Source organism: Artemia franciscana, chromosome 21, assembly GCF_032884065.1.
Source record: "Artemia franciscana chromosome 21, ASM3288406v1, whole genome shotgun sequence".
In the NCBI taxonomy this organism is placed as follows: Eukaryota; Metazoa; Arthropoda; class Branchiopoda; order Anostraca; family Artemiidae; genus Artemia; species Artemia franciscana.
Genome location: NC_088883.1, coordinates 15,967,737 through 15,986,337, shown reverse-complemented (window position 1 = coordinate 15,986,337; position 18,601 = coordinate 15,967,737). Strand labels below are relative to the sequence as shown.

General features: G+C 35.5%; 1 protein-coding gene across 1 annotated transcript; it reads left to right on the top strand.

Moving 5' to 3' along the window:
• The first annotated feature begins 2,814 nt into the window (after positions 1 to 2,814).
• Positions 2,815 to 17,240, top strand: LOC136040659 (NADH dehydrogenase [ubiquinone] 1 beta subcomplex subunit 11, mitochondrial-like). The gene is made up of 3 exons (XM_065724943.1): positions 2,815 to 3,049; positions 13,729 to 13,859; positions 17,037 to 17,240. Exons 1-3 carry the CDS (start codon positions 2,882 to 2,884, stop codon positions 17,191 to 17,193), a joined length of 456 nt encoding a protein of 151 aa, XP_065581015.1. The 5' UTR covers positions 2,815 to 2,881; the 3' UTR covers positions 17,194 to 17,240.
• Positions 17,241 to 18,601: the final 1,361 nt, after the last annotated feature.

Here is an 18,601-nt window from a genome sequence, read left to right as displayed (position 1 = left end):
TTTCCTTCTTTAAAATAATGACCTGGTTGAAGTACTTTTATCATAGTTACGATCCATTTCACCGACTCGTGCACAAGAGTTATTTACTTCTCTAGGTCGGTTGAGCTCTAGTGTTGCTGAAATGGGTCTAGTTTCGAAAATAGTTAATAATCACCTAAGCAAGCTCACAGAACTTCCTATGCTGTACAACAAAGGTGAAGGCAAAATCCTGTCAGGGTCAACTGACTTAATTTTGAAAAACACCAATCAAGGATCAAATGGATTTTGAAGCTGTCTACGTCCATTCTCTGAACCAAATTTAATTTTTTTTTTTTTACTTTTTGATTTCCAAGAAAATCAAAATCTCCTACCAATACCGAAGAATCAGTCAGAAAGTGGGAATCCTCAGCATCGTGCCAAAAAATTTTATAATTCATTTAAAAGGTTTTACCCTGACGAGGGTAGGCTGCTTTATCTTAAGCTGTTTCCTCTGTCCTTATTCCCGACAGGGAAACCCTGCTTGCGTGGCATCAGGGTGAACCTTTCCAAAGTTTGCCTAACCCAAACCATGACTGCAAACGCCACTGCACTTTTGAATTCAAAGACATGATAGCCTAGAAAACCATATAGTATTGCACTGGATCCTGATTAGCGGATAGCTCTTACGGATTTTGTTTATTTTGGTTGTCTTTTTTGGGCCGAATAACCTCTTCCTAGCTAACTTGTCTATTATAGCTTGCCTCCCAATCGTAGAATAATATTTTTTAGGTTTGAATATGTAATGATTCAGAGGTATTATGCTTTAGATAGCTTGTACAGGGCGCTGCTTCTTGTTGATAGAAGAACGTTGTTAAGTGTGGAGAGCCATGTAGTGACCAAGTTAGGTTTAGAATTACAAAAGTCTCCCTTTGAAATTGGAGGTCCTAGAGTATTCCCGGTGTTCTGTTCTAAGCTGACTCAAGCGATTTATGTTGCCTTTAAAAGATGTACCAGTCCCTAACTTTTACCGGTGTAGCCCATTGCTTTTCCTGCGTCCATTATAATTTCAAAGACTATAGTTTTAAACACTATAATATGAAAACTGCGACCCGAAACGTTACAATGTATAAAAGCAACTATCATATTGACGTTTTGACTAACAAATTCGGGCGTTTTCAATAGTACTTATTAGGAGTTTCAGAAATCATCTTCCAGGGGTATGAATCATTAACTTCTATGGTGTAGGTTTATTTACTCAGGCAGGCTAATGATGAATTGTGAAGATTCTAAGTCTTGTCTAGGTGGAGACGATGTTAATAATAAAATTCTAGTTACTCATTTTGCGACTACAAAGTGCAAGGTATTATTCACGGTTGTATATGCCCCTGTAGAACCTAATGATCGAGATTGTAGTGAATGCTATGTCTCTAAGGTATGCCGAAGACATGGTTCTTTTTGCAAACTCCCCCCCCCTGCTCCCACAGGTGGTACAACAGAAATTCTACAAACTCCGTGAAACTGCTACCCATACATGCTTCGACGCCAGCATTAACAGTATCCTAGCTTATTTAATAATCATCCTCAGTCACATAGAAGATATGGACGGTTTAAACAGCCGGTGTCTACTATAGACTAAAATGGCGGCTGTTGTGATGAATTTCACTTCTCCGTAGCTAATGCCTTTGAGGCACTTTCTACGTCCATAGGCCTCTAAGGGAGAAGAATAAAGTGTTGCATTAGAAGCAAGTCATGTGCATACAAATTCATTGTCTTTTTGTTCCATGAGCTTTCCACTCAAATGGGAAAGTGCAGTCTGAAGAAATGAAAGACTAGTAGAACAATAAAAATCATAATCCTGTTTGACAGGAACCAAAATCCTGTCAAAAATCATAAAACAATTTTTTTCAAAAATTTTATGATTTTTGACAGGGTATTAGACTAATTGTTAGTTTGTGTGTAAAAGATTAATCAGTACGACGAAGCATGATTGTGAAGATTTTTTTTTTTTTTTTGGTTTTTCTAGGTTGATGATAAAACAAAAAAACGATCCTGGAGCATAGAGAAGAAATTCTGGAAGCTCCATTCAATTACACCAACAACAAGCAGAACAATATCAAAAGGTTTTGTTCAATAGAAATTATTCAACTTCGCTCCAGCTCTCACACTATAGGACATGACTCAAGGATAACCAGAAAACATGTAATTTACTCTAGGCCAGAATTACACGTAGTTATCCGTAACTTACTACTTTTTTGAATTAAGGCAAAACCGATAAAAAAAATTAATAGGAGACAAAACCGATGTGTTGCTACAGTGTCACCATTTATGTGTCCTTCAGCACATTGTGTCTATAAGTATTATAGTAGTTCCACAAAATAAAGTATTTCAGTCTATTTCAGTTTGCTCGGAAAGAAGATGTCTTTATTCAACTTCTCCAAGAATGTCAGCAAAGTATAATCAATGACACCATGATACTAAAGAATCAGAGGCAAAAAGTTGAAATTATCGTTTGACTGTGATCCACTTCTTGGGAAACTTTGTTGATTTTGAGGAAGTTAAATTCATGAAAGAGCCACCAAAACCTATTTTATGGAGCATAATCACAAACAAAACGAATGTAATACAAACGTCAAACTGAAATATGTTTTCAGTACCAATCAATTTCGTATTTGTGCTTGTCTATCCTTGGTTTTTCAGGCTTCTAATGCACATTAGCCTCATCATACATAGCCCATAGCCAGAAGCCTCTCGGATATCCAACTTTTTTTTTTTTTTTACATCGGATGAAAGGGTACTTACACAGCTGAATTATATACATTTTGTCTATGGCCATAATACTAAGAACATAACGTATTTTGTAGACTTGTCGATTGAAGTCAACACTGTTTCGTCTGTTTTGAAAATTTCCTTTTTTTTTAAAGAAATGCTTATTAGAAATCTAGTCCGACGGCTTGGAAATAATCATATTTCTAGATTAGGTCTTTCAAGAGTGTTATCAACTTCTCAATCTAAAAATGATACAATTGCTGCAGACCCAGTAGGTGCTGCTCAAAGCCAAGCCCAAAGTAATCAGGAAGAAAATGAAAACAAGGTTAGTTTAGGCCTTACCTCACTGTTTCCTGAAGATTATAGTCAATATTGAATTGGGTTAATTTCTAGACTAGCTGCTTTTTGCTATCTTGGAAAGGGGTTAGGCTAGGAAAATGGAATTTTCTGGGATGGATCTACAGATTAAAGTTTGTCTCTAAAGAATCCACAGACTAAAGTATAAGGTTATTTTGAAGTACCTCCCTCCACAACTTGTCCCTCTAGAGGTTACTTACCTTTGATGACCATTGTAAACATTTTTGTTGTAACTCTGCTTAATTGAAGTAGCCTACAGGAAGAGTGTTTTCCTCTTCACAACTTTGCCCAGTCCAAATTTATAAGGTTTTATAGATCTACAAATACAATTCCTAAATTTTGAAAAATAAACCATTGATATGGCTTAAAATTCTATTCAAATAGAGGAATTCCATTTTCAAAACTAAAACAAGAGAAAAAGAAACTGAATATTAAGACATAATGTTCTTGTGTCAAAATTTTGATAGGAAAATAGACCTATCAAAGAGGTAAATTTCTGAGACCTTTAATTCTAAACAGGGTTAACATAGAAGCTTGGCAATACCTTCCTGCAGTATGTTTTTGGCCCTAGATTCATTACTGAAAGTTTTATTTCATAACACCCTTCTAATATATCAAAAGTAGCTTGTCTAAAATTTTACATTGGATTTTTTTGCAATGGTTAGCCAATGCACATCTACTGGTAGACTGGTACATCTAAGGTAGACATGTCTTCTTGGTCTCAGCCCAAAAGAGCAGTTCTTCTGAAGGGAACAGATTGTAATAACAAAGAAAAGTATAAAGTAGTGTAGTTGTTGGCCCACAACAGCAGTAGTTGTAGTTGGTGTCATTCTTAAATGTGTTTCTCTTTACCCCCTGCTCCCCAAGAAAATTTAGATAACAAGTAAAAGAATAAACTATGTGATGTCTTTCTTATACTCTTTCCATATTTAATCATCATTCTGGGGCAAATCCTATTTTGAGCCATTAAATGGGCTCAAAACAGCCAATATTAACCAACAGTTTATAAGCACAACTATGAATTGAGAAAATATTGCTGTTTTTACCTGATTCAAGAATGGTCATGAGAAGAGTCATGGGGAATAGGCTATATAATAATTTTTCTCCAAATTATTATAGGGGCAATTACCATCCCTTGTCTTCCCACTAAATAATGCCATTGTTCAAAACCCTAAACAGAAAACTTGCAGCCCCCAACTTAAACAAAAAATAAAATTACATTTTTGCATTAATAGTAATACATCCTTTTGTCTATTTTTTTTTCTTTGTTACTAGAAGGGTGCTAAAACTCATAGGAAGTTGCAATTTTATTTCTAGTTAGTTTTTAATTATTTTTTAAATTTTGCATAAGAGCCTGAAAACTACAGACAAGGTAAAAAGTTACCTTTGGAGGCCCATTAAGGGCTCTCAAATAACAATTGCCCCTGAAGTGATTTTATTTGTTTTAACACCTTGTTTTGTCAAAATACGCTTCCAACATTGAGCTTTGTTATGTAATATCTACCAAATCTTCTTGATCTTGCATGATATTTTGTATTTAATAATGCCATGGCAAATGAATGTTTAAACATTGAAGGACATTGTTCTTTTTTTGATATTGTAACTAAATAGTCAACTGCATGCTTCAATTGGTGTAAAGCAGCATCATTCCACATAGGTTTCTGTTTCATTGCATACCATGCACCATTTATTTTTGACTATCTTTACTGAAGCACAATCATGTCCCTTATAGATGTATTTATGTTGCTGGACCTATATTTTCAACATGTTCAACATTCATGTGACAGAGAAATATTTTGAGCATATGAGGTTTATATGTGGTGAGATGATGATTATCATGAGTAATTCAGCATTCATTGGAATCTTTTTGATGAGCAGCATGGTTATGTGAGAATTTTTCTCTATTCATTTCATCTAGTTTAGGATCATAACAATGCTGATACATTGGCTTTTCAGCATCCAATAGAGATTTGACTGAATTGTATTGCCTTGGAAAACAGAAGTGCCACTGGAATTTTCCATTTCTATTGATCATGCAGCTCGCATTTGAATTGAAATCCCCACACAGATTATGAAACATCAATATTATGACTAATTCTCTTAGTAAAGGATTGTTGGAAATTTGGAATTTCAGCTTAAATAAAATCATCAGTTTCAACTGAATTATAGATTTGATTGTGTAGACTCATGATCAATAGCAAACATATATGCATAGTCCATGTTTTTGAAGTTCAATCATGTGCATATATGCTGCCACCTCTCCAAATATCTGTTTCTTATCAATCACATTGTTATATTTCAGTTTTTCAATTTGAGTAACAACATCTGGATGATCTTGAGTAGACTGTTTTATGATAAATTTATCATCAAGTTTAATACTTGCCGTTTCTTTAGTTTCAGGCCATCAGGATTGCAAGTCACTTCATAAAGAACTCTGGCAGTCCAGGTCAATGAACAATAGCCAATGCGTCTTGAAAATATTCAACAAAGTAGCGTGTTGATCTGATAAATGATGACAGTATTATTACTTTTTTACCAATAACTGTATTCTGTTTTGAGGCTAAGTTTTTGAGAAGTCATGTAACACCTACATAGTTTTCAGCCATAATAGTTTTCTGGTTAAATTTTATCCATTCAATATGATTGCACAAATATTGGTATTGACAAGATACTGTTGGAAAAGTACTCACCAAAATGCAAAGCATTGAAACCAATTTGACCCAGGTCAGGTGTTACAGCTTGTACAGAATGGCTTTCAGCATATTCAGGTTGAAAAGTGATACAATATCTTGCTAATTCAAGCTGTGTTATCTCTGGGTGTCTTACACTAGGTGTATAAAGTAACATACCCCTTGTCCATCCTGGAGTTCCAGCTGGATAAAACATTGGGTAGGTAAAGCTGGTGAACATTGTTTTTTTTTTTAATGACAAGATTTTTGCCTTGTTGTTTTACAGCCATTTCATTTGATGGAAAACAATAGTCAGGATTAAGAGGAATCAAAGTGCATACTTCACTACATCCAGGAGAGTTGAACCGTCTTTATTCAACACCATCCAGCACAGTGAAAATGAGCTGCCTGTTTGTTTTTTGTCCCAGTGAAGCAGCAAGCTGATTTGCATCATCCTCCACTTCTGACATTTTTTTGTAGTCTTTGGAATAGTTTTTTGTGTCTTGCAACATTTCTTCCAAGAGAGTCATTAGGTTGCAAGAGATCCTATGATTTAAAGGATGTGCAAGGTGCTCTTCAATAGCTTCATTGAGGTCTAAAAAGTACATTTGATTGTATGAAGGTGGCTCGAAATCACGGTAGTTTGTAATAGATGTGCCACTAAATTGATTTTGTGATAAATTTGTCCAGCTACTTTAAAGCTAAATATATTTTGGCTATTTATGGTTTGACCATCGTTTACATTGAAAGAAGCAAGAGCAAAATACAAGCTCGAGTTTTGGCTACTGTTATGGAACTCTTCAGAGAGTAAGTGATGTCCTCAAAAAGTTAAACCAATTCATTTGAAATTGTGGTGGTGACAAAGCAATTTGACCATGCAACCAACAATATCCAAATGAATTACCTTTGTTTGCTACTCTTTCCTTGGAAAAATGGAGGGCTCCACAGTGAATACAAGCAATGTTGAAGAGTCCTGGTGGCTTATATGTAACACTTTCTGAGTTTATCCCATCTTTGTACGTATTTACTTGGTTGTGTGCCACTTTGTTGGTGTCCAAGACTGTGATGCCGCTGTTCTTCTAACCTAATATTTCTTTTTTCTTCACTTTTGTTTTCAATTTGTTTTGATGCTCCTTACTGCAAGCCTTCTAGCTGGAAAATTCTTTCTTCTTCGTTTTGTTTATAATTCGTTTTGATGCTCATTGTTGCAAGTCTCCTAGCCACATTTTTCTTTCTTCTTCATTTTGAATTTTCATTTCTTCAGACAATGTGTCAATGCCTTTGCTCTAGCTACTCTTATTGGTCTAGTCTTGTGTAATGGTCCAGGATGTAGATTTGTTAATTTTCCAGGTGGTAGCGCAAGAACTTCTTTTTTTTTGCCCTACGACCAAGTTGTAAGTCTTTTTACACTTTACAACTTTTTTTACACTTTTTAGTTTTTGTTTTTTGGGTCCACCTATTGATAAATTTTTATGCTTCTGTACTATATCTTTGAATTTAAGGATATTTACGAATTTATATTGTTACGAATTTGTTTTACTGGGTAGTGTCTTTTTTAAGCTGAAAGCTTTTGACTTTTATTTTTAAGATTTTGCAAAAAATACTCTTGCAAATAATAATATTTTGAAGTTTTCATTTTTTGTTTTGTTTATAAGCTTTTTAGAAATTATAAATAGCTGTGAATTGTAAACAGTAGCAAATAAACGTAATAAGCCTTGACGTCACAAAGTTTTCAACAACTTTCTCAGACTTGTGACCTATCTAAATGGTTTTCTGGGCCAGAAAGTTCCAAGATGTCAATTTTGCAAAAAAGAGCCGTTTTGAGAAAAATTACAAATATTGCTTGCTTAAAATTATATATATATATATATATATATATATATATATATATTTATTTATATATGGGCTTTAGCGTAAACTTTCAGCACTATCTCTTGAAACAGACAAAACAACATCTTCAACCTTTTAACAATTAGGTACTAAAAGTGAAACTATCAGAAGCAAGCAATAGGTATGCAAGTGAAATTATAGTATGTGCTAGTTGGAAAGTGTCTTTTTGTATCCATATTTACGGGGCATGAATTTATAGTCATTTTTGGGTGAAATTTTTTTATTTTTAATGCAAATTAATTTCACCATAGCTTATGCTAAATTTAACCGTGTTTCTTAGGCTAGCGTTGGTATCTCTAAAATGGCCACTAATACAACAAGGCTGCTGAATTAGAACTAACTGTTGAAATCTGATAAATAGGAATTTTACAAATTTAATCTAATAAAGATCTTGTTATTATTGTATTTAGCTCAGAAAAGAGCACTAGACAAGCCCCAAATATTTCTTAAGGGACATTTTGTTTCACTTTTGGAAGTAATTTAGTATTTGATTGTGTCATATATCAATTCCACCACAGAGGCTCTGCTATGTCATATGGTTAGCTTGTAAATAGTGACAAAGACCATAGTGCCTTTCTATCCTAAACATCAACCACAATAAGAACAATAGAGGATTTTTTCGTAAGACAGTTGAAGTCTATATGTGAATGAATATTGTGAACCCATGTCCAAGGGCCATCCTTGGCAAAAAATGAATATAAAAAAACAATAATAATAAGCAAATAAGAACAACTCACATTATAAACAAAGAACCAGCACTGGTGTTACAACATAAGAAAAAAAAACAAAGCGAATGTCTATAGTGAAACCATGGGTATTCGTTATAGTGAAACTGTAGACATTCTCTTTGTTTTTTTTTATGGCACTTTGCATTAACCAAGTGACATATAGCAATCGGAAATTATGTTGGTCTGTCTGTCTGTCTGTCTGTCGGTCCTGGTTTTGCTACTTTAGGCACTTCCAGGTAAGCTAGGACGATAAAATTTGGCAGGTGTATCAAGGACCTGACCAGATTAAATTAGAAATAGTCGTCTTCCCTATTTGATCATCTGGGGGGGGGAGTGGGGGGCTGGTCAATTCAGAAAAATAGAAAAAATGAAGTATTTTTAACTTAGAAGTATTTTATATTTCTAACAAACGGGTGATGGCATCTTAATGAAATTTGATGTTTGGAAGGATATCTTGTCCCAGAGCTCTTATTTTAAATCCCGACCAGATCCGGTGACATTGGGAGAGTTGGAAGGGGGAACCTAAAATCTTAGAAAACGCTTAGAGTGGAGGGATCGGGACGAAACTTGGTGGAAAAAATAATCAGAAGTCCTAGATACGCTATTGAAATAACCGGAACAGATCTGCTCTGTTTGGTGGGTTGGGGGGGGGGGGGGTTAATTATGAAAAATTAGAAAACATGAGGTATTTTTAACTTAAGAGAGATCAGATCTTAATGAAACTTAAAGTTTTGAAAGATATTGCGTCTCAGAGCTCTTATTTTAAATCCCGACTGGATCTCGTGACATTGGGGGGAATTGAGGGGGGAACCTAAAATCTTGGAAAACGCTTAGAGTGGAGGGATCATGATGAAATTTGGTGGGAAAAATAAGCACAAGTTCGAGATGCGTGATTGGCATAACCATTACTGATCCGCTCTCTTTGGGGGAGTTGGGGAGGGGAGGGTTATTTCTGAAAAATTAGAAAAATGAGGTAATTTTAACTTACGAAGGAGTGATTGGATCTTAATGAAATTTTATGTTTGGAAGGATATCATGTCTCAGAGCTCTTATATTAAATCCGACCGGATCCGGTGAAGGGGAAGTTGGGGAGGCGGAACCTAAGATCTTGGAAAATGCTTAGAGTTGAGGGATCAGGATGAAACTTGGTGTTAAAAATAAGCACGGGATTTACATACCCGGAACGGATCTGATCTCTTTGGGGGAGTGGGGGGGAGGGTTAATTCAAAAAATTAGAAAAAATGAGGTATTTTTGATTTACGAAAGAGTGATCTTATCTTAATGAAATTTCATATTTAGAAGAACCTCGAAACTCAGATATCTTATTTTAAATCCCAACCGGATTCAGTGTCATTAAGGGGGGGGGGGTGGAAATCTGGAAAAACGCTTAAAGCGGAGAAATCAGGATGAAAATTGGTGGAAAGAATTATCACAAGTCCAAGATAGGTGACTGACATAACCGGACCGGATCCCTCTCTTTGGTGGAGTTGAGGGGGGGGGGAATAATTCGGAAAAATTAGAAAAAATGAGGTATTTGTAAATTACGAAAGGGTAATCAGATCATAATGAAATTTGAGATCTCGAACGATCTTGTGCTTTAGAACTCTCACTTTAAATCGCGACCAGATTCGGTGACATTGAAGGGAGTTGTAGGGGGAAACCGGAATTCTTGGAAAACGTGAAAATCGAGGTATCTTACGAATGAAACTTGATATATAGAAGATTCTTATGTCTCAGATGCTCCATTCGCAATTCGAATCGGATCCAGGGACATAGAGGGCTGGAGGGGGGAAAACAAAAATCTTGGAAACCGGAAATCTTGGAAAACGCTTAGAGTGGAGAGATCGGGATGAAACTTGATGGAAAGAATAAGCAAAGTTATAAATACGAGATTGACATAATTGATATGGATCCGTTCTCTTTGGGGGAGCTCGGGGTTGTTAATTTGGAAAAATTAAAAAAAAACTTGAGGTATTTTTGCCTTAAGAACGCTTGACCAGATCTTGATGAAATTTAATGTTTAGAAGGAACTGATGTCTCAGAGCTCTTATTTCAAATCCCGACCAGACCTGTTGACATTGGGGGGAGTTGGAGAGGGGAAACCAGAAATCTCGGAAAACATTTTTAAATGTCGTAGATACGTGATTGACGTAACCGGACTGGATCCGCTCTCTTTGGAGGAGTTAGGTGGTGGGGTTCAGTGCTTTGACGAGTTTTGTGCTTCTGGACGTGCTAGGACGATGAAAATTGGTAGGCGTGTCAGGAAGATGTATAAATTGACTTGATAAAGCTTTTTTCCCCGATTCAACAATCTGGGGGGCTGAAGGGAGATGAAAAATTAGAAAAAATTAGTTATTTTTAACTTACGAGTGGGTGATCTGATCTCAATGAATTTTGATATTTAGAAGTCTCGTGACTCAGAGCTCTTATTTCATATCCGACCAGATTTGTTGACATTGGTGGGAGTTGGAGGGGAAACCGGAAATCTTGGAAAACACTTACAGATGTCGTAGATACATGATTGACGTAACCGGACTGGATCCGCTCTCTTTGGGGGAGTTAGGTGGCGGGGTTCAGTGCTTTGGCGAGTTTGGTGCTTCTGGACGTGCTAGGACGATGAAAATTGGTAGGCGTGTCAGGTAGCTGAATAAATTGAACTGATAAAGCTGTTTTCCCCATTTCGACCATCTGGGAGGCCCAAGGGAGAGGAAAAATTAGAAAAATTGAGTTATTTTTAACTTACGAGTGGGTGATCTGATCTTAATGAATTTTGATATTTAGAAGGACCTCGTGACTCAGAGCTCTTATTTTAAATCCCGAACGGCATTAAGCCTCTGATTTTCCTTTTAAAGCAATCTATTGATTCTTAGAATTTTGCAAGAGCTCATACCATATGAGCTCTTGGCTCTTGGCTCTTCCGACCTCGTCACAAGTGAGCTTTTAGCTCTTGTTTTCTTATGTTGTAGCATCAGTGCTGGAAGTTTGTTTATAATATGAGTTGTCCTTATTTATTTATTATTGTTCTTCTTCTTCATGGGTTCAGATATCATGTTTTTGTGCGTGTTATGTCTTAAAAACATATTTTTTTTGCTCTTTTCGTGTTTTTTTTTTTCATTGAGAAAGGCTCCCGGACGTGGGGCCGAAATATTCGGAATATTTGTTAATTAAAGTATTGTTTTGTTTTTATTTTTTGTTCACTGCTTAGTAGAAATTAAAACCCGTTTCTTTTTGCTTAATTCCTTGTAAATGGAAAAGCAGTGTGTTCTAAGAAATTATTTATAAATATATGAAAGAAAATAAACTTACAAAAGCATACAACCATTAAAACTAAATTTAAAATTTAAAACAGTCCCAGCTTCCTTACTTCTGTGAAGTTGAACCAGGACTGATAATAAAGTGAGGTGAGATCAGGCAATTTGCTGAAATGAAAGAAAAATAATTAAAAACACGCTTTCATTGTTATTCTTGCCTTTTGGACAGCTAACCTCCAAGGTCTTTTTGTAACTTTGTTAGTTAGTAAAGGTCTTTTTGTTCTTTTTTAGTGTATACTGGTTTTTAATATATTTTGTAAAATCTTTTTAATCAAATTTGCGTAGAAAGGTATTTATTGAGTATTCCCCCAAATCCATATTTAAGGAAACATCGTGTCATTTATACGTTGATGTATAAAGAAAATTAATGTGGCCGTATATGAGCAATTATTAAAGAATAAAATAGAAGAAAAGTATCATTTAATTGAAGATTCAACAACAGGAATACATTGCAAGGTTTTAATGACCTTGGTTAAATTCCTTAATTAGTATTCAATGTATTTTAAGTTCCGTAATTCTTTTAATCAGCAAATAAAGGGTCTCTGATGGGAGCACCTCTCTCCGGGTTACTGGCGAATATTTATGTGGAACGCTTGAAAATTGGGCTTTAAATTCATATTATTTGAAACATATCTATCGGGAACTCTGCATGGATGGCGTAATACCTCTTTGGGATTATGGGAAAATGAACTTAGAGGTTTTTTATATCACGTTAACAAATATGATGGAAATTTACAGTTTTCCTTAGAAATTAAATTTGTAAAAAAAAAAAAAAAAAAAAAAAAAAAATACCATTCTGAGATGTGCGAATTATTCGTAGCATTGATAAACTCGATTTTACTTTTACAGAAAGCCAACACAAAACAATAAATTTCTTCATTTTAAATCAATTCACCTCCTCCCCCCCCCAAACAGACACACTCAAGCTAAAAGAGCTATTTCAACTTCTCTTGTCATTGTACCCTAAACCTTTGCTCTGATTCCAACATCATAGCAGAACTAAACTTTATCAGGGACACACTTTTTGGAAACGGGTATCCCATTTCACTTATTAATAACACAATTAGCCGTAGACTGAAAAGTCGCACTCGTAAAATCAATGGTATTTTACCATGTGAGACTCTCGATAAGCCCTCATATATGATTTACCACCCATTCATCCCAAAAATCACTACAAATTTTAAAAAAGTTGGCACACGAAATAATCTATATTTAGTTTTAATTTCAAAATCGTGAATTTTCTAAACACTGGTAAAGATAAAACCCCTGTTACTTGCCAGAGAGGATTTATCAAATACCATGTGACTGTGGCAAATACTGTGTAGAATATATTTTTGTTTGATTTTGATTCTGCTTTGAATATTTCTCTTGATTCTGCTTTAAGCAGCTATGTTTTTGATAAACCCCTCCACAATTTTTTTTTGAAAAATCCGCCCCTAGGAGCAATGGTCCAGGCATAAAACAGGTTGTTCCAGAGGCAATTGAAATCAGACTCAAAATAAATAGCATTTTTTTCTTAAGTAGGGATTTGGGGGAATACTCAGTGAATGCTTTATGCACAAATCTATTTTGAAAAAAAATATACAAAATATATTAAAAAACCAGTAGACACTAACAAAGAACTTGTTACAAAAAGACCTTTGTGGTTAGCTGCCAAAAAGGCAAGATTAGTAGTGAAAGCGTGCTTGAATTTTTTTTTTTCATTTCAATGAACTGCCTGATTTCACATCACTCTATTTATCAGTCCTGGTTGAACTTCACTGAAGTAATTATACTGGGACTGTTTTGAAAATTTTCATTTCAGTTTTAATGGTTGTATGCTATTGTAAGTTTCTTTTCTTTTATATGTTTATGTCTTGCTGATGATACAGGGCCGAAATCTTTATTCAGATATAGAATTCCACTGTCTTGCGAAAGAATTCCCTATTGTTCTTCTTGTTGTTGATGTTTAATATAGTTAGTTCCATCTGGACCATTTGGACCATAGTTCCATCTATCATTAACATCTCTTACGCAGAACAGATAAAGAGAATATTCTTTGCTTTTCAGGGCTACTACTCATGGGGTTTTGACGAAGAAAAGTTTTATGATCAAACCCTTGGCCATACCCTGTTTTTTAGCCTTTTCACCGTGGGTTTAATTGTCTATCCTCTACTATATATGAACAGACCGGACTATAGGTAATATGTTTTACGTTGATAAAGGTAATTTGCTTTAACCTTTTTTAGAAAACGGTAATGTTTTCAGAAGTGTACAATTAAGAAAGGTAAAACCATGCAATAAGGAGACAAAAACGTAAAGTACCTAATCCATTTTTGAAGCTCCGATGTCTCAATATATTTGATTCTCTATATATATATTTTTTGTATTAATGAACTGAACATGGCTTTGAACATATATTTAATAGGAACTTGAGCATTGACTGGGATATATCAGAAGTTGCTTCAGTGCGCTACTAATGTCTGATTTTTTTAATAATAAGCCAGATTTTATGACTCTATTTGAATTTGTTGATCGTGGGTTTTGCCAGAAAGTTAGTATGCTTGACAGTGCTTGTGCTTGTTCTTGCAGCAGGACCAAGCATTTCCTGCTTTACCTGACATCTAAGATTTATATGTTATATAGGAATTTCTTTAACGATAAGCTTCCCGTACTCCAGGTAATATACTAGGCAATCCAGACTTGAATTGCTTACTATTTGACTGCACTAGTCTGTATTGCTATTCTTCGATAATGTGTGATAAAGTGGTAAATTAAACTGTTAGTTTCTTATCTTGAATTAGAATATTTTCTAGCTATATTTGCCTGTATCTAAATTAACTCTATGTCAAATTGGAGATAAATGTTAGTCAGTTTATGAAGGTATATTTATACTATTAATGTGCTATAAATATTCGATAACTGTTTACTCGGTGAGGTTTCTCCTCTTTCGATTTTGAGCTCAAGAAAATTGTGTCGGATTCAGTTTCTTAAGATTCAGTTTACAAGGACCAATAGTTATTACTACACAAAAGGTCATATGGACTTATTGTACAAACATTACCATCACTGTAACAAATGGAGTCCCAAAAATTCTTACTTTTGTTTTTGTTATAAGTTTCTACTTTTGTTTATTAATATTTTCGCAGCATGCATCTGCAGGCTGAGCTTTTGGTTTATTGCTAATTAATTGTATATATTTTGATTTGAAACGAATCATTGCTACCACTACTACTAACAACTCACCGTAGAACCAAGCCGCCTGAGGTCAACACAACTACGGATGCTTCTCATCCATCCAAATCTATTCAAAGCCTCTCTCTTTACACCCTCCCATTAAGCTCCTATTTCCTTTAAATATTTCTTTATGACATCCCCTTATGATCCTCCCAGACGAGTACGACCTGCTCTCTGTTTAGCTCTAGATGGTTGGCTGAAAAGGACAATCTTTGGAAATCTGTCACGCTTCATCCGCAGAACGTGCCCTAGCCATCTTAACCTTTCTTTCATTGTAGCCCTAGAAAATGGGATTGAAACATAGTTTTCCCACAGTCTACTGTTTGAAATACAGTCAGTTAGCCGGATACCCAAAACAATCTGTAGACAGTGTCTCTGGAAAACATCTAGCAAATCTTCGTCCGCCTTTCGGAGCGCCCATACTTCAAATCCATATTTGACCACTGTCATCACTGAAGCTTCTAACATTCTAATCTTGGTTCGCAGACTTATCTTCCTATTCTTAAAAATTTGTCTTTAACTGTAAAAAAAACACCCTGAGCCTTGGCTATTCTACTTTTAATGTCTTCACTGCTCCCACCGTCTTTACTAAAAATGCTACCAAGGCAAGCAAAGCTGCCTACCTGATCAATCTTTTCTTTACCAGTATCACCTTTTCATCTTCACTTTCTCCTATCCTTAGTTACTTAGTCTTCTTAACGTTAATTCTCAAACCTATTCTCGCACCCTGAACTCGCAAAACCTCTAAAAACTCATTCATTTTGCTCACACTTTCATCTAGGGTGCTTAAATAATAAGCACAATCTAACTCCAGGAGAGCTTTTCCTCCCCATTTGATTATGTGGACTTCCATTGCCTTTCATGTGCTCCTTAAGACAAAGTCCATCAAAATGATCCGTACAAAGGAGGATAGAACACAACCCTGCTTAATTCCTGACTTAATGTAAAATCCAGCTGGTATCCTCCCTTCCAGCAGTGTTATCTGCAATGTCCAGCGGTGAGATTGGGGGGAGTTGGAGGGGGAAACCGGAATTGTTGGAAAACGTGAAAATTGAGGTATCTTTATCTTACGAATAGGTGATCGTATCTTTATGAAAATTGATATATAGAAGGATCGTATGTCTCAGATGCTCCATTTTCAGTTCGAATCGGATTCGGGGACATAGGGGGCTGGAGGGGGGAAACATAAATCTTGGAAAACGCTTAAAAATGGAGAGATTGGGATAAAACTTGATAGGAAGAATAAGCACAAGTTATAGATACGTGATTGACATAATTGGAACGGATCCGTTCTCTTTGGGGGAGCTGAGGGGTGTTAATTTGGAAAAATAAAAAAAGAGGTATTTTTAACTTAAGAACGGATGACCGGATCTTAATGAAGTTTGATATTTAGAAGGAACTCATGCCTCATAGTTCTTATTTCAAATCCTGACCAGATTTGTTGACATAGGGGGGAGTTGGAGGGGGAAACCGGAAATCTTGGAAAATGCTTAGAGTGGAGAAATCGGGATGAAACTTGGTGGGTAGAATGTTGAAGCAAATGTTGTAGATACGTGATTGACGTAACCGTACTGGATCCGTTTTCTTTGGGTGAGTTAGAGGGTGGGGTTCAGTGCTTTGGCGAGTTTGGTGCTTCTGAACGTGCTAGGACGATGAAAATTGGTAGGCTTGTCAGGGAGCTGCACAAATTGACTTGATAAAGTCGTTTTCCCTGATTCGACTATCTAGTGGGCTGAAGGGAGAGGAAAACTTAGAAAAAATGAGGTCTTTATAAATTACGAGTGGGTGATCGGATCTTAATGAATTTTGATATTTAGAAGGACATTGTGACTCAGAGATCTTATTTTTAATTCCGACCGGCATTAAGTCTCTGATTTTCCTTTTAAATCAATATTGATTCTTAGAATTTTGCTAGAGCTCATACCATATGAGTTCTTGGCCCTTCGGGCCTCGTCACAAGTGCCATATGAGCTCTTAGCTCTTGTTTTCAATTCTTTTACTGTGTGTGCAATTTAGAAAGTATTGTTGAAGTTATGTGTAATCTGGCTATTTCATGTCTTTCCTCTGGCAAACTTAGAGTTTTTGGGTGACAGCTCATTTTTTAAAAATCTTACTATTATAGTAATTTTTTCATTTTTTAGTTTGGAAAATTGGGCTCATAGAGAAGCATATCTTGAGCTGAACAGAAGGGAAAGTGAGGGCCTTCCTTTAGTGGATCCCAACTACATTGACCCAGCTAAGGTTATTATCCCATCTGATGAGGACCTTAAAGAACAAGGAATACGTATTATCATTTAGATTGCTGTTCTCAAATTTTAATTGGATTAAATGCACATATTCGTTAATTAATTTCTTGATTTATATTGCTATTGTGTTTGTCTTTTGTGTCTACACCTTTCTGAATTCCCTCATAGTAGGCTAACACAAATGGCAACACTCAACTGAGCTGGACTCTCCCCCCCCCTCACTCACACACACACATGACATTGGATAGAAAACTTAGTATGAGCATCTAATAAACCAATTTTTGGAATGCGTCCTAAATAGTAAAAATGAAGTATGAAATGGGCTGCAATAATTTAGTAGTAATAAAAAGCATCAGTTGAAAAGCAGTGGTAAAAGTAGTTGGAAAGTCATATTCATACTTCATAGTATTTTTCATATCATCCCGAAGCCAATTTTTCCTAGTCCATAAAACACTGTTGAGACAATTCCGAAAGAAGACTTTGGCTGGTTTTGTTTTTGATGCATCAACCATCTTGCGGTTAAAAATAGCAGTGTTCTTTGTATATATTATGCATAGTGAATGTTGAATTGGAATATTTGGAATATTTGGAATATTTTGGATTGACTCTTAACATTGCAGTCACAGGAATAATCCCTAAGAGTAGACATTCATACTTGAAGAATTCTACAAGCTAGCTGAAAAAAGCTCAAAGTCGTGTTCCTTGTTGCTCCAACATCGAGGGAGAAGGGGGTGTTTGAAAGTTATGTCCGAATTTTTCAAAATGTAACAAATAATTTTTTACCTTGTAGTGTCAGCCTCCTCCCCTTCTTCTCCATCATACTCCCACCTACCCTTCCCTTCTCAAAATATTGAATGGGGGAACATCATGTTAAGGTCTTTTGTAGATTTTCAAGCGTCACTTCTTGTTCTTTAGTTATATGCTTGTGATTGTGTTAAGAGTCAATCAGGGATAAGCTCGATTCCAGTCACAGAAAAAAAATGGAAATTTATTGATTGAAAGCTGTAATTGAATTTTTATAATCTCTATCATTATCCATGCTGAAATTAATCTTTAAAAATTGTGTCATCTTTCATAATCGGGTCTCTGGTGGTAGTGATAGTTATTTCTCTGATATCACATGACAACCACCTGTACAGCATGGCATCGCTTACTTTTTCTCTGTATTTCCCTTTTCCTTAGTTGTTGGGTCTTCTTTCTACACATTTGTTTTTTTCCCTTTGTCTTTTCTCTTTTTGTAATAGTTGACTACATTGCCTCCAACCCAAATTTAGTGGAATATTGGTCGTATGTTCATTCAATTTACATATTTAGCTTTTGAATAAACAAGAATAAAAAACGAGCAGGATAGCAAATTGTTTTCTTTTAGCTGAAGATAAAGAAAATACACCTAGGAAATGATTATAGCCACAACGTAACAGTAATTCAAAGTAAAATATGCCTAGTTTAGGAAAGATACT

Bases quoted from the DNA above. Each gene is read 5' to 3' on its own strand.
- LOC136040659 (XM_065724943.1), top strand. From the start codon at position 2,882: ATGCTTATTAGAAATCTAGTCCGACGGCTTGGAAATAATCATATTTCT. The intron at 3,050-13,728 runs GTTAGTTTAGGC...TTTGCTTTTCAG, and splicing joins AGGAAGAAAATGAAAACAAG to GGCTACTACTCATGGGGTTT. The intron at 13,860-17,036 runs GTAATATGTTTT...TTCATTTTTTAG, and splicing joins ATGAACAGACCGGACTATAG to TTTGGAAAATTGGGCTCATA.